The sequence below is a fragment of the Dothidotthia symphoricarpi genome (assembly GCF_010015815.1).
Source record: "Dothidotthia symphoricarpi CBS 119687 unplaced genomic scaffold P153scaffold_20, whole genome shotgun sequence".
NCBI lineage: Eukaryota > Fungi > Ascomycota > Dothideomycetes > Pleosporales > Dothidotthiaceae > Dothidotthia > Dothidotthia symphoricarpi.
In genome coordinates, this window is record NW_022985027.1 from 709,182 (window position 1) to 724,114 (window position 14,933).

General features: G+C 49.8%; 6 protein-coding genes across 6 annotated transcripts; 2 read left to right on the forward strand and 4 right to left on the reverse strand.

Annotated features, from left to right (window-relative positions):
• Positions 1-35: 35 nt before the first annotated feature.
• On the reverse strand, positions 36-1,931 carry P153DRAFT_300079 (uracil permease; the record flags this gene model as incomplete). Its single annotated transcript, XM_033664312.1, has 5 exons — positions 36-899; positions 973-1,544; positions 1,597-1,637; positions 1,691-1,780; positions 1,852-1,931. 5 exons carry the CDS (start codon positions 1,929-1,931, stop codon positions 36-38), a joined length of 1,647 nt encoding a protein of 548 aa, XP_033519898.1.
• Positions 1,932-3,149: 1,218 nt separating this feature from the next.
• Positions 3,150-5,113, reverse strand: P153DRAFT_348739 (uncharacterized protein). Its single transcript, XM_033666216.1, has 5 exons — positions 4,675-5,113; positions 4,398-4,618; positions 4,049-4,346; positions 3,825-3,959; positions 3,150-3,771 (listed from the first exon to the last, which is right to left on the reverse strand). Exons 1-5 carry the CDS (start codon positions 4,784-4,786, stop codon positions 3,401-3,403), a joined length of 1,137 nt encoding a protein of 378 aa, XP_033519899.1. The 5' UTR covers positions 4,787-5,113; the 3' UTR covers positions 3,150-3,400.
• A 622-nt stretch (positions 5,114-5,735) lies between these two features.
• On the reverse strand, positions 5,736-7,186 carry P153DRAFT_389660 (uncharacterized protein; the record flags this gene model as incomplete). The annotated part of the gene is made up of 2 exons (XM_033670857.1): positions 5,736-6,408; positions 6,486-7,186. 2 exons carry the CDS (start codon positions 7,184-7,186, stop codon positions 5,736-5,738), a joined length of 1,374 nt encoding a protein of 457 aa, XP_033519900.1.
• A 1,420-nt stretch (positions 7,187-8,606) lies between these two features.
• On the forward strand, positions 8,607-10,018 carry P153DRAFT_324890 (cytosolic Fe-S cluster assembling factor cfd1). The gene is made up of 2 exons (XM_033665255.1): positions 8,607-9,895; positions 9,946-10,018. The coding sequence occupies exon 1, from the start codon at positions 8,863-8,865 to the stop codon at positions 9,781-9,783; it is 921 nt and encodes a 306-aa protein (XP_033519901.1). The 5' UTR covers positions 8,607-8,862; the 3' UTR covers positions 9,784-9,895; positions 9,946-10,018.
• Positions 10,019-12,803: 2,785 nt separating this feature from the next.
• On the forward strand, positions 12,804-13,397 carry P153DRAFT_370170 (uncharacterized protein). Its single transcript, XM_033668978.1, has one exon. The coding sequence runs from the start codon at positions 12,822-12,824 to the stop codon at positions 13,218-13,220; it is 399 nt and encodes a 132-aa protein (XP_033519902.1). The 5' UTR covers positions 12,804-12,821; the 3' UTR covers positions 13,221-13,397.
• Positions 13,398-14,146: 749 nt separating this feature from the next.
• Positions 14,147-14,878, reverse strand: P153DRAFT_300260 (PEBP-like protein; the record flags this gene model as incomplete). Its single annotated transcript, XM_033664321.1, has 2 exons — positions 14,147-14,676; positions 14,725-14,878. The coding sequence occupies 2 exons, from the start codon at positions 14,876-14,878 to the stop codon at positions 14,147-14,149; spliced, it is 684 nt and encodes a 227-aa protein (XP_033519903.1).
• Positions 14,879-14,933: the final 55 nt, after the last annotated feature.

The following is a 14,933-nucleotide window of genomic DNA, read 5'->3' on the forward strand; positions in this document are numbered from 1 at the left end:
CCACTTCCTTACTCTATCTCCTTTTTACAACCACCTCACAGAATCCTGTTCATCTTCGCCTTCCAACCAGTCTTCTCTAATCTTCCTTCTTCGTCTCCGCTACCGCTTCCGTGGACAGACAAGCCCTCATGCACAATACTTTGCTCATCATACACTTCGTCCGGCAGTACCGCCCTATCGATGAACGTCTCTCTCGGCGGCGCGACCAACATACTCAAGACCACATAGACTAAACTCGTCGCCGTGAAACCAAGCAGCCACCCGAAATGATATGGTAATGCTCCCACTCCAGCGTCGATCTTCGGATTGATAGACTGGATGAATCCGGGCATGTTGGGTGCAACTCCAACAACAAATGCGACGACAGCACGCCAATTCATGCCATAAGTATAGCGGTAGATGCCATGCGGTTGGTACAGTGCAAGAGTGTCGTATTTGCGCTTGTGAACAAGCCAAAAGTCAAACACCATGATTGCAGCAATAGGCCCAAGGAAGACTGCATACGCAGCCATAAAGTTCAAAAAATTTCCTGCGCTCTTCAGAATCTTCCAGGGAACGAGCGCCCAAGCGAGGATGGCGCAAAGCAACTGTCCGCGACGGATGTTGACGTATTGCGGGAATAACGCTGTCAAATCGTTTGCAGCGGAGAGCGAGTTTGCGGAGATATTGACACCGAGTGCGGCGAGTGCGAAGCTGAACGCGCCGAAGAAGCGGCATGCACGATTGTCCCAATGGGCGATCAGAGCCATAGGGTCCCAGTCCAGTTCGCCGTATTTGATCTGACCGGCGGAGGTGGCCGCGATACCGATGAAGGCGATGAATGTGAAGACGAGCGGTAAGAAAGGAACGTATATGATCTGCCATTTGACACTGACGCGAGAATAACGCGAAAAATCAGCCTGTTGGACTTGATTAGCTCATGTTCCATATTGGTTTTGCGTGAAAGGCAATTCTGAGCCATCAAAAACATACCTGATTGACAGAAAGGGTCGCATAGTTTCCAATAACCGAAGTCATGCTCGACAAGAAAGCCCAGGAATAAGCCGATCCCGAGAGCGTAGCCTTTTGATTAAACATCTCGCCGCCGCCGCCCGTGGACCTGAATGCCCAGATCAAGATCGCGATCCATGCAATCGGCACAATGATCGACTTGGCCATGAACAGCCAACGCAGATTGTTCGGATGGATGCACAAGAACGGCAACGATATCACCCAAAAGATGAAAAAGCTGATCAATGTGTTTGTCTCGATGCCCTGAGACTCAGGAATCCCGTTGTGCATTGTCAAAAACGAGGGCCAGATAGCGGCGATCATGACTCTGATGCTGTTGGCACCGTTCATATTTTGGATAGCGAACCAGAAGACGGCGAGGATGGCGCGCGATATGATGGCGATATAGGAGCCCCAGAATCCCCAAGACGCGCGTGCGAGTACAGGAAAGGGCACGTGGTGGATCACACCGATTGCGCCGTTCAGGGCGATCACGAAGGAGATGATAAAGAATGAAAGAGCGACTATCCCGAGGGACTCGCGCCATGTTAGGCCTGGGTGGAGGTTAGCAAGCTCCAAGGGCAAGGTCCAGTCAGGGATCCATACCAATTGCGATGATACTCGATGCAAATTGCCATGTCGCAGCGCTTTCACCAGTCAGTATTTATGTGCAAGGAATCGGACTTTCGAAGAGTCGTACTTGAAAGCATCAGAAATCCAGTACGCGAGGAAGCTCGACACTCCCCACTTTCGCCCATGTCGAGGAACAGGATCGAGATCTTTGTTCGTCCTGTATAGTATCAGCAGGATATCCTGTATGTCTCCCCAATGTTCTTGATTCATCTTTCCATCCGAACATACCATCTCGCATTCCCTTCCGCAAATGTCGACTTTGGCTGTTCAACCTTCAGCGCAAAATTTGGCTTCTTGAATACCGGCATTCTATCTACCCCACAATTCACCTATTGGGATGTAGAGTTGACGAACAAAGGTAGCCAAGCTCACCCTCTGTACAACGGGATAACGTGCCTCTTTATTCCCCAACCCCGAGGTCATACTTACCCTTGCTCCGGCGAGGTATTAGTAGTATCTCCCCACTATCTGGTGCTGGGTCGCCAAACCATGTGCGATAAGATAAGCCATCCCGAAACCGCAATCGCGGACCTTTCTAGACAAACGCCTCGAAGGCTAGACGGGGACGTGGGGACCATTCACGACGCGAGCGCAAAGCTGGGCCATGGCAGCCGTATCTGCGCCGAGATAGCGTTGTCTTTTGTTGATGCGTGGGCGTGCACTCGCGTGGTGCTACAGGTGGTTATAGCCGTTGCTTGTCATTCGATGTGAATATGCACTCGAGATAAGGACCCGGAACGGATGAGCAAGATGCAAGGATCCATTGAGCCCCTCTCGGTTAAGCGTGAAAGCTGGGACCGAGCTGCAATGAGACCTCGCAGCAGCTTGACAGCTACAGACGGAATTTTTCTAAGTTTAAGTGCTTTAAGTAGAACAGGTATACGCCAAACAACTTTGTTTGCTGCATGGATTCCTGGGGTTTCGTCGTGGTTTGGTGCTAAGAAGTAAGCAACGGTAGCTAGCTTTTACATTTAACCGAGAGCTCGCCTTCCCGTTCGGTGGGGTTAGCCTTGGGGTAGCCTTGGATTTCTTTGGCATTTTGCCGTACTGGTCAGTGGCGCCGTCGTCGTCATTGAGTTCTTCTTGTTCGGATTTGTTTTGTTGGTCACAATTACGGACTTGAAAATGCTGCGATTGTAGAGTATTAACTGTTCAAAATGATCCTTCCATTTCTTGAAGAGTTAGCATGTTGGCGTCTTAGAGAGAACGCCAAAGTCATACGTCAGTGCTAGCGTGTTATACATAATTCAGCTCTACACAAATCGAACGCTAGCGAGTTATGGATTAATAGATAGGACACATGACACCGAGATGCAGTGCGGGCTGGTATACATGTTCCATACAGCTAGCAACAGCAAAAAATCAAGGTAAAACTAACGAATGGGAAAATGATTTATGTTATAACACCGCTGACATACATGACATTCAACATTTACTCTCAATCTCTTCTCAACATACGTATCTCGTCAAGTCGAACATATCTGACCCGCACAGGAATTGGGTAGCACTCATCGTTTCTCAAAGTTGTACCAAGGAGTATAACCACTATCTCTACAATTTTCAACTATAAACAAAGCTACAGCAATATACGAAAGTATCGTTCAAGGACCCTAGTATATTGCAGTAGCTCTCACCAGCTGCGAAGTACGTCTTATGTATATCTACACGAGGACAAAATCAAAACGAGCTCCTTCATCCTATGCTCAAGTTGAGAAAGAGAAGGAGTGTTTACCAAAAGCTCGACACTCCATCCTCACATCCCAAGACCAAGCCAAGCCTACCAAATCTTGGACATAAACCTCGCACCCCTCTTCTTATTCTGATTTCGTCCGTTGCCATTGCCAATGCCGTTGCCACGGCCGCCGCCAATTCCATTACCGGTGTTCCCAATACCGTTCTGCGCACCGGTATTGGCATTAGCGTTACCCTGCTGGTTGTTGGCTGCATTTCCGTTTCCGACTCTGTTCCCGTTGCCCCCCTGACCGGCGTTGGTGTTACCGTTCTGGCCAGCGGCTTGGCCGTTCTGGTTCTGATTTCCGTTGCCCTTGCCCCTGCCGTTGCCCTTCCCAGCACCCGCCGTAGCAGAGGCTGAAGCAGTGGCCGCAGCATTCGAAGTCGTTGCCGCCGTAGCAGTCGCAGTAGCAAGTGCTTCACATTGGATTAGCCTCTTTTCCATCATTGTTATCAAGCGAAAAACGCACCAGAAATAGCACTCGCGCCCTCATTTCCTCCCGCTGCCCCAGCCGCTTGGTTCGCCGCAATAGCAGCATCAAGATCTTTTTGGTTCTGCAGGATCTGCGCTTGAATACCTTTAAGTGTCTGTGCTGTATTGACACCTAGCGAACCTCAGCATGGACTCACCAACTATATAGAGGTGCATGTGTCTTGATCGATAGAAAGACCTAGGAAATTGCGTTGGACTTACCGGAAGCACCGGCTTTTCTTCCCTGCCCATCAGTCTGTTGGACCGCAAAACATCCTCCAAACGGCCCTGCAACAGCGGCGTTGCGGCATCGCACGGTACAGATGTTGCCCGTGGAGGCACCAATGCAGTTAAATTTGTCTGGCATCTGCACGTTGATGACAAAGTCTTGTTCTTTCGCTTGGGAGAGGCCGTTGGCGCCTGGGATGTTGTTGGATACAGTTAACGGGGTGAAATCTGTTGTTGCGTTGCTGGTCTCGTCCATATCGCACTCATAGGGGCCCGCGCCGTCCGCGTTGACCTAAATAATGTTAGTTTACATTGCGTGCAGTCAAAGTGTGGGTAGATGTACCTGGTGGATAGTCACGGCCAGGACACTGCCTCCAGAAACCTTGGTAACTCGTTTCACGGCTAGTTCGTTCTCTGTCTGCTCTCCAATGTCGATGTTGCCGGCGATTTCGGTACGTCCGCACGCGTTGACAATGTTTTGTTTGATTTCAGAATCGCGGATGATGGTTGAGTCTTGCTGGCAGGGCGAAATGGTGGTACAGTTACGCGCAAGTTCAGGATTAACTGGACAGTGTTAGTAGGAGGTCACTGACGATGGTTTGCAATAAATGTAGGCGTACCTAAAAAGCCTTGACTCTCACCAGAGTCTCCCACCGCGGAAAGAAGGACACCATGCGAATGCGCAATGGAAATAAGTGCGGCTAGCGCGAAGATGGGAGAGCTGTAATACATTTTGATTGAGGTTTAAGATAAAGAGTGCGTCCGGCGCTTCGAATAGAATAGAATAGAAGGAGGGTTGAAAGAAAGACAAAGAAACTGAAGTGTGAGCCAAATGATGTTTGATGATGAGAGCAAGTAGTCCCGCAAGCAACTCATATATGTAGTCCGTAAGGCCATGTCGGGCGCTTAGAGGAAGAGTAATAATCTCGTATAGTACCCACAGTGGTGTCCACTGCTACGAGACATACTACCGTCACACTGAAGGAACGTGTGTGTGTGATAACATCCTGTCAGCGCCTCAGACTACTCTTGGCAACGTCTGGTAGTGCTTGTAGTCGGTACTCCCTTGCAGATCAACATGCATGATGAAGCGTATCCACCAGCTTCAAACACTAAGATAGCCACATTGAGCGGCGCCGATAAATACAGGAGAATATGATTCTACCCTACGGTACAAACACGGTTTATCAAGACAAGGTATGAGGCGCGTTGAGTTTCGGGTATCAAAAGTTCGCGTTTCGGAGTTCGCCGTGACAGGGCACTGTGAGACATGACAACTTGACATTGTTCCCCAGCAATCTTCCGTAAGCATGGCACACGGCAACGTCAAACGACCCGCGAATGATCTGCTTTTGAGGTTAGAATAACCTCAGGAGTTCGGTGTTTAGAAATCATGCGCTGCAAAGCTGGATAGATGTAACGTGATAAAACCGTCCAATGAGTCGCCTTGCATACCAAGAACAGTATCCGTCAATCTCATGTTACGTCGCTACCCGTATACGTCCTCCTGTTCGAACAAAATTATTTATGGTAAGTTTGTCATTGATCCTGTCAAGGTTGCATACTTCGACTTAGAGATTAACCAGTACCTACAGACTCTTTCACCCAAGTCTGATCTTTCGGAAGTATCTGACACTACATCGCCGTAGTCACCCTACGTTCTCTTCAGCCCCATTCGATCTCAGCGTCCATGGATGAGGCGGCTCGCCCAGTCCACAAGACGCTGGCGTGCGACGAAAGGCTCAGGGTCAGCCATGATCTCGCGTTTGAGCGACGCCATATTGTATCTTAGTGACCAAAGGGAGACGACTTGCAGCTCTCGGTCGCTAGTCGTCTGAATGGACTTCCATTTCAACGGTTTGTGGAAGTGTGCTCTGCAGTTTGGACAGGTGCTACTGAAAGGGGTGTCGCGATTGAGCAATGGCTCTAGGCAGTCTCGACCAAAAACACAATTACATTCGAGGGACTTAACGCATGCAACTGCTGCGTGTTCATCCTGACAGATGCTGCAAAATTCGTAGGTGGCTCCTGATAGCGGCTCGGTGATAGAAGCGACGTCGACTGGTCTGCCAACAATAGTACGTTGAACACTGGGGAGGTGCCCCAGTGCAGGGTCTTGCTGGCGGTTGAATTCCTGAGCCAAGATGGCGAGAAGCTCTTTCAGGTAGTCGCGAAACTTTTCCGCCTGCACTCGCCTCCTGTAAGTCCGCAAACTGCACATAGGATTCTTTTGCGACATGCGCCAGAGATAGAACCTGATACGAAGAGCAATGCAATAAGCACTCAATTGGCATCCAATGCTGTCAGGGTTTGTGCGATCAAACGAAGCGTCTTCAGCCAAAGCATTGTTGTGACTGTTAGGCATCAGCAATAAGTTCGAAGACCGCTGGTACATCGATACGAGCAGAACTTGTGGATGTTGGTGACATACTCAAGAAGAAGGAAGTAGAATTCCCAGAGTAGCGGCGACCACTTCCGCTGAGGTAGCTCCTCTGCCTGCCGTACCACGTTCGCAAGCATATGTCCAGTCGCGTTGAGATGACTTCGAAAGGCATTCCAGCGTAGGAAGATATGTCTTGGGGTGTGAGGATACAAAGAATCACGCAGAATGTGATATAGCGAAAAATCCACTTGCTGGAGTGTTGCAAGACTGAACACCCAATGTGACACACTTTGAGATAGCTCAATATCCTCTGCAGGAGCAACTTCCGCGTGGAACTCCAGTTTCTCGGACTTTGTCAGTCGTTGGCCAAGACATGCAAGTTCTTCCATGCTCCTCCGGATCTGGCTGACAGCTTCTTCGGCAGTGAACACAGGGATTAGTGGCGGTAGGTCCGAAACGCTGAACGTTGGATAGAACCCTAGCCGCTCGCTTTGGACGATCGAGAGTAATGCCGCTTGAGCAAACGCATCGCCAGATGGCAGCTGCTCGCCGACAGGAGCCGAAATGTGCTGTGACGAGCTGGCCACAATCGTAGTCATGGATGGTACTGGAATTGGAGGTGTCGTTGGACGTGCCATGTCGTAAGAGTTGGACGATGTATTGCTTTCACTGATCTCCACAACGATATCAACGGTGACTTGAATCGCATTGGCCGGCACCAGAGACTGTGGTTTGTGGCAAAATGGCATAGTAGTAGAAGGGTTTGTGATAGGTTGAAGGTGTGAGTTATGAATGTAGTAACCCTTGGTACTAATTGAAAGTGCGATGCGGGGTGATGAGGTGGTTTGGGACAAGCGCAAACATATCTCCACGTTGTTGAGCAGTTAAGGTAAGCACGCTGATGTTAAAACAAAATCATTCGATATCTGGAGGCCATATTGACTGCGTACCGGCATCTCGTAACGAGATCAGCAAAAGCAAAATAGATCGGGAAGCTGACTTACTTTTTTGGTACACATCAACACCTCATGGAAGGAGTTCAGTGATGAGGGGTTCGTACCAACTTCATAGCAGGTGTAGACTTCGGAGGGATATGAGATTGGCATTGTCAATTACGCTCAAATTGTGACCTTTAGAAGAATGATGATCAAGGTCAAAGCTTCTTGTACCTTTTTGACTTAGTTTCTGCTCTTGTTATCTCAACAAGGATGCCTCTCACTGTGATCCAAAGCTAGAACCGACTGGCTTCCATTGAGGTGAAGTCACATGGTATTAGTACCATCCTATGTTGAAGATCTGGCTGGTAAACCAACTGTTTCTTAAACACCAGAACGGAACTATAGATCCAGGCGGATACGCTCTGCTTTTTCTGTAGCTCGCTGGCCTTTTTCTGGTGATTTCTGGGTACTTAAACCTCGTTGGCTGGTAGTCTGGCTCTGGTAGAACTTTTGTCAATATCCCAAATATCACCGACTTTTTTCGGGTGCATCGATTTAGCTCTTGGAGTCCTTTGCGATCGGCATGTTGGAAAAGTGCATTGAGTACTCCTGGTGTTGTGGTATGGATGTGACGAACCGCGGCTATGCAAGTGTAGTCTTTGGTAGGCGTGGAGAGCTGCTTTAGGGGCACGGATTCGATCCATTCCATTTTACGTTATCTCGGAGAGGTTCTTCCACTCGCTCAATTTCCGGAGGGATGAGGTTCGAAAAATGGTCGGTAGGAGATGAGAGCGAGAATAATGAAAAAAAGGTGGCCTGAGGGTTCTGAGAACACAGTCATCGTGACTGACAATCAATACAAGTCTGGGTTGGTTGCTGTTGCGACAGAGAGTAATCGCCTATCATTTGAGCTTTGCCCTCATACACTCCCCCGTACTCCGCGAAAGAGCAGTGTTGGATCGTCGAGGATACTGGGATGTGCGCTCTGATAGGCTGGGTACGTAGGTGCAGATGGTGCATCGCGCGTCTGGGGTATTACCAGCGGCTGTAGCGAACTTTCGAGGTGTCTGAGACAATGTTACGATGATGAAGTACGTCAAGGACGGGAGGCAAATGTTGATGGTGGCAGCACAATGGAGACGCGACGCGCCATCTAGCGCCGGATTTTGAACGGGCTTAGCTCCTGTGCTTTTTGCAATCTACATGCATATCACGAATTCGAAAAGCACATTTCGCGAGACCAACTAGATAGACTTTATCATTTGGTACTTGAGACATGTCAAAGACATGCATCGACCCATGAGGATGTGCCACTGAACCCTTGGGGCGTGCAGAAAGCCTCATTCGCTGATCCCTGCCTCCGATCCCGCCGCCACTTCCACCGATATCGATTTCAAAGCACTGTACCAACCTCACAGTCACAATGCTACGACCCACACCACCGCCCTTCCTATACACACCGACGCGTGCACCCGACTGAGTCCAAGATGCCGCTCGAAAACATCCAGAACATCATTCTCGTCCTCTCCGGCAAAGGCGGGGTAGGCAAATCCAGCATCACCACGCAGCTCGCCCTGACGCTCTCGTTGCAAGGCCACACGGTTGGCGTTCTGGACATCGACCTTACAGGCCCATCCATACCGCGATTCTTTGGGATAGAAGACAAGAAGGTCAGGCAGGCACCTGGGGGTTGGATACCGGTTGAGGTTCACGGGCGGCAGAAGTTGCCCACACACACAAACCAAGATGGAGCGCAAGAAGTGGGGGAGCTATCATGCATGTCTCTAGGCTTTATTCTTGCCTCCCGCAGCGACGCAGTTATCTGGCGTGGCCCCAAGAAAACCGCAATGGTGCGTCAATTTCTCACTGACGTGCTGTGGCCGCGCCTTGATTACTTGCTCATCGATACACCACCTGGTACTTCGGATGAGCACATCTCACTTCTCGAGACCCTCTTGAAACAAACGGCCGGGACCAAGCAACTTGCTGGCGCCGTCATCGTGACAACGCCACAAGCCATTTCAATATCCGATGTCAAGAAGGAACTCAATTTCTGCAAAAAGACGGGGATCAGAGTGCTGGGTGTGGTGGAGAATATGGCAGGGTTCGTGTGCCCGAATTGCAGCGAATGCACGAATGTGTTCTCAAAGGGGGGTGGAGAGGTCATGGCGAGGGACTTCCAAGTGCCATTTCTAGGGAGTGTACCGATCGATCCAGCGTTTGTGCAGTTGATTGAAGAAGGGACAAGGCCTGTGTATCCGAAGGGGACTATCGTTGATGGAAAAGAGGTATTAGCAGCAAAAGGGGGGGAGGAGTCGTTGGTGGATAAGTATCGAGATTGCTCGTTGGCGCCGATGTTTGATGGGTTTGTGACACGACTGGTCAATGATATCCGGAGTAGGAGCTAGACACGAGATTGTGAGGACTGGATAATCAAGGCTTTAACGAACATACCAAATTCCACGTATTCATGACCGGTGATTACGATACTCGAGGTGCTCCGTTTCCTCACTTCTTGAGGTGAAGTCCCATTTTGGAGACAAGCACGACTGAGACTCACTTTCTTGCAGCACTCGACCTTTATCACTCCACTCCCGCACACACTTGCATCCCGAACTGCCTTTCGCAGCCTTGTTATACTCGACGAGTTCACTCTTAGGCATGTTGTGCTTATAGAGAATGCACAGCAGTGCTCATGCTCGCACACCTTCGTTGCTCGGTATATTTTTCGTCTACATTCATCGCCTGTCTACATCATGGGTTATGATGGGTAGTTTGTTTGTCACCAACCATTCGAGACCCCATTTCCATGAGTCATTCATGGACTTCCTGCGCTCATATTGCCTAGGCGACTGGACTACACCTCTCTTCGCCACAACTGGATTTGCACAAATCTTTGCTAGCAGGTGAGAAACCAGGCAGCTTAATCGCAAGCTTCGAGGTAAAGGTAGCCCCAGTGTAGCTATCAGCACACACGCTAGCCATATGTGCTATATAAATCAGCCGTCACCAAGCCTTTCCCTATTTGCGACCTCATATCTTACACCCCACCTCTCAACTTGTGACTCTCTTTCTCCTCGATCTCGAACAAGACGCAACTCAGAAGCAAATACCGATCGCTGCGAAAGCGAAAACTTGCCGGTTGCCCTTGGCAGACTCACCGCGAAACTTCTGTTCCAGTTCTCGTAAGCAGTGAGCGATGAGCGCCATGGACGGTACGAGCGACTCCGATATTGAAGATCGACTGCAAGGCGGCGGAAACACACAGCACGACCCGAGCGGTAACCACCAAGCTGACAACGACATGCACAAGACTAGGTTTGATTCTAGTCAGGTTGAGAACGCGAGGCAAGAGGTTGAGGTCGCGGGCCAGCAACAACACAACAAGAGCACGGATAAGGCGTCGCAAGAATTGATGATCGATTCCAATGATCCAGATCTTGAGGCAGAGGGGTCTCAGAAAGAGTTGGGGTTGACGGTGCAAGAGCATACGGGCAGTGAGGTTGTGCACCAAGATCACCAATCCGCTAGTCCTCATATCTCAGAGGAAGAAGTATATCTACCTTCCGTCGGCGACCATGTAAAGCAAACCATTTCAGACGACGTTGCCATGAATCATGGTTCAGAAGGTTTTGTGAAGCTGGAGCCAGGACTTGGTGAGAAGGTTCGTTTTAGCTTGGATGACCTGTCACATAGTATAGGCTTTACAGGGCTCCAGGATCAGGATGAAGCTACCGAGCGTGCAGTCATCTTGGAAGGTCCGCGTAACAGCCCCCTGGTCGACCGACATCAAGACCCTTTTCCAACTCTTCTGCTTAAGCAGGAGCCGCAAGCTGAGGGACAGCAGCTCGGCAGTTGTCTTGAAGAATATAACGCCTCGCAAGAAGAGTCAATGTGCGACGCACGTCAAACAATCAGCACCGATGCTGAACTTCAGATTGACGAAATCGTTGACGAACTTGACGAGCATGACGATCAGGATGATGGCTATGGCTTCGTCCGCACCGATTCTATGGAACGTTTCATCAGGGATAATACCGTGGCCGGCCCTAGCAGGCAGGACTTCCAGGGACAAGTAAACGAGGATGATACAAACATGGCTGATGCCCAAGATTCTGATTCCGAGGAAGACGGACTAGCTTCGCACGACGAGGATGAGCACGAAGACAACACTGATGACCTACGTGGTGGAACATCGTTTCTGGCGTCGAAGCTGCAGGCTGTGAAGTCAAAGCTATCTCAAGTTTATTCTTCCGACCTCCAGCAACATGGTGCTGCTTCCGATCATCCCATGCGGCAAAGCAGTAATACTCGTCACGATGCCGCTACTGGAAACAGATCTAACGAGCGTTCCCGAAACCAGACGCAGGCTCAGCAACCACAATTTCGCAATGCATCACATCTCGCCACGGCGGGTCGAAATATGCACAACGGTTTTGTACACAGTCCATTGGATACTCCGCAAGCTTACATGATGCCTATGGGCTATCAGAATGCTCCACCATATGGACAACAGCACGCCGCTTTTGGGCAGCATGGCATCAACTACCAAAATACGTTCTATCCCCCAATGCCTCACGGGCAGTCTGCATCGGGTTCGGCATATCAGCTTTTCCCTCCGGGTGCTTACGACATATCCCGTTGGCCCTCTACACTTCCATCTTCCTTGCAGCCAGTGCCAGACCCCAACACGTCGCCAAGGTATCTGAACACGCCGCAGCGCATCGCTGAGAATCCCGAACATGGCGGAGAAAACGAGGGTACCGATGATGATGAGCCGCTCAGATCGCGCGTGAAACCTCAAACTTCTGTTACAGATCAAACTAGTTCACCTTCAGCTACCATAGTTCACAGAGCTGACCAAGACGAAGACGAAGACGAAGGTGACGACTCCGACATTCAATTCATTGGCACCAAATCCAAACACCAAGCCCTTCAGAACCCCGTTGCTATGCGTCGTCCACTCCCCGCGCCCTTGCAAATATCTACTCCCACCAATCCATCATCGTCCGAAGAGATTTGCTGGAAACTCCCTCAATTCGAAGCAATATACCAGTCGCCAACCGAAAAAGACGACCTCCCCAGCGCCAAAGTTTCGATCCCAAATCTCGTCCGCGAAGAAGTCATCCTCTCTCCAGACCACCCGAAGCAGGAACTCCACCTTCTGTTGAATCTTTTCCTCCCAGGCCAGCAAGCTCTCGCCACGCCTGATCCAGCCCCTGCGCACGCAGTGCTCAACTTCCACACCATCGCCGTCATGGTCATTGAAGCGTACGTTCAATTCGAGATTGGTGATGAGCTTGGATATGGTCCACGACGCTCACCAGGAGCTCGTCAGCGCGGGGAACACGGACCGGAGAATGAAGAGTATGAGAGATACCGCGATGCTAAAGACGCGGACGTCGACGAGATCTTTTTTGCTGTCATAGATCGCTGGCGCGCGGGTATGGAGAGCAACAAGCAACCCCTCAAGCTAATCCGCGGGTCGCAAGAGTTCTGCGATGTAGCACTCGATGTCATCTACTATATCAAGGAGTTTGGGTTACTGAGGCCTGAGCCGAAAGCAAGGAAAGAGCGATCGGATAAGGGAGTTCCGAGGGGTTTCAAGAAGAGTAACGAAGAGACGACCAAGGACAAGGGTAAGGGGAAGGCGTCAGATGCCAAGGGTAAGGGTAAGAAGAAGTCCGAGGTTGATGAGAGCGAGAAGGCGAATAAGGGGGGCAAGCGGGGAAGAGAGACTAAGGTTAGTGTACTGCAGCCGAGGAAGAAGCAGAAGCTTGAAGAGAAGAAGAGCACGAAAGCTAAGAAGAACCCTTCGACGGTCACCGTGGTAAAGACCAGATGAACAAAAGGTGGGAGCCTGAACACACAGTACAGAGTGCGTCATATGGACGGGGATGTCAGTTCTGGGTATATTTGAGGGATGCCAGACCCCTGGATCTCGGTCTACCTTTGGCTTTATCGGGCATCTCGTAGTCATTTTCTCTGATATTCACGATCTCCATTTTCCTCACTGCTCGAGTTTCTGGTAATTTATATTATACCCTTTCATCTAGATTTTAATTCTTTAGTCAAAACTCAGAAGTCTTTTCTGACAATGCCTCTTGATACGATACATTCATGAGACAAATTCCCAAATCATCGCTCATAAAATCAGAGATCTTTCAAACCAAATTCTGTTCCCCAACCCAAAACCTTAACAACTCACCTATTAGCAAACAAACGAGCAAGCCGACAAGCAGCAACAATCTCCTCGAGATCAGCAGCTTGCTCCATTGCTTCGGCGTTACGAATCCTTATTTCTGCTTCGTGAGCTTGTTGAAGGATCTTGAGTTGGGTCTTGAGGCTTTGAATCTCAGCAGCTTGCGCGGTGATTTTGAGGTCGCGCATTTCCAATGCGCTGGTTTTGAGCTGGAAATTCTGAAAAGCCTTGGTATCAGTTGGCTCAACTGTCTTACTTTTCTCGTTGGGCATACTTTGTATTGTCTTGTAGTTTGAAAATATGCTTGTGATCAGTTTAGCTGCTGTTGTGTGTGTTATTTGCTCCCGACACGGTTGAACTAAGTTTGTGGAGACAACGCGGAGAACATAAACTCCCGCTGGAAGATATATGCATGGATGCAGGTACGTTATAAGTAGTGAATGCCATGTTCACAAGTATTGTAAGACAATCGGGTACAACAATAGTCTCACACAATGTTTCAAAGACTCAAATTCTTCATGTCAGATACTGAACCACTTGCAGGCAAGCCAGTACACCTACTTGTTCCACTACCCCATATGACGCTTGTGTTTTCCCTGCCGCACCCTCACACGACGCAAAACATTCTTCTTTACACTCCCGGTCGGACTTGCGGTTCTACCTGCAGTTGCGTTCGCCCTCCCATCCACCGTAAAGAAGTTACCAGCCAGCGGCGCACAAACACCATTCTTCGACATGAAAGAGGTGATATCGAAATTGAACCTAGCTCCCGTGTCCGCAAAGTCCGACGCTTTCAAGCTGAAATCCTCCGGCTGCTTGAACAACAACTGTACATAGCGGTGCGGAATGGTGTCCGTTGGCGGAGGACCAGGGCTGAGGTAGGGTGCGGGTCCCTTGCTGGACGAAACGAGGAGAGTATCAGACCCGCCGGCTGGTTGCTGAGTTGCTTTGAATCCCGTGTTCAAGGCGTGTAGTAGAACACGGCGTGTGGTGTTTCCTTGTGCGGGAGGTACGTCAAGGTCGAGCATCACGAACATGTATGTCTCATTTGAACAGAGCTTGGTACTGTCAAAGGCGATTTGGGGTTGGCTCGCGGTTTCTGTCTGAAATTAGACGCGGTTTGTTGTGTGTTGAATGTCTCACGTACCAGCTTTTGTCAACAGCTGCCCCGGTGTCTTGACCGATGTGTCGTTGAAAAGTACTTTCAGCTTGGTATTTACAGAGGGTGTGAAGCCTTTCGGAGTCTGCGCCTGCGCATAGCCGATCAAGGTCGCGATGAAGAGAAATGGAACGAAATACATATTATCGTGAAGAAGGCCTGCACACGAGCAAAGACCTGGAAAGAGAGATCAGATT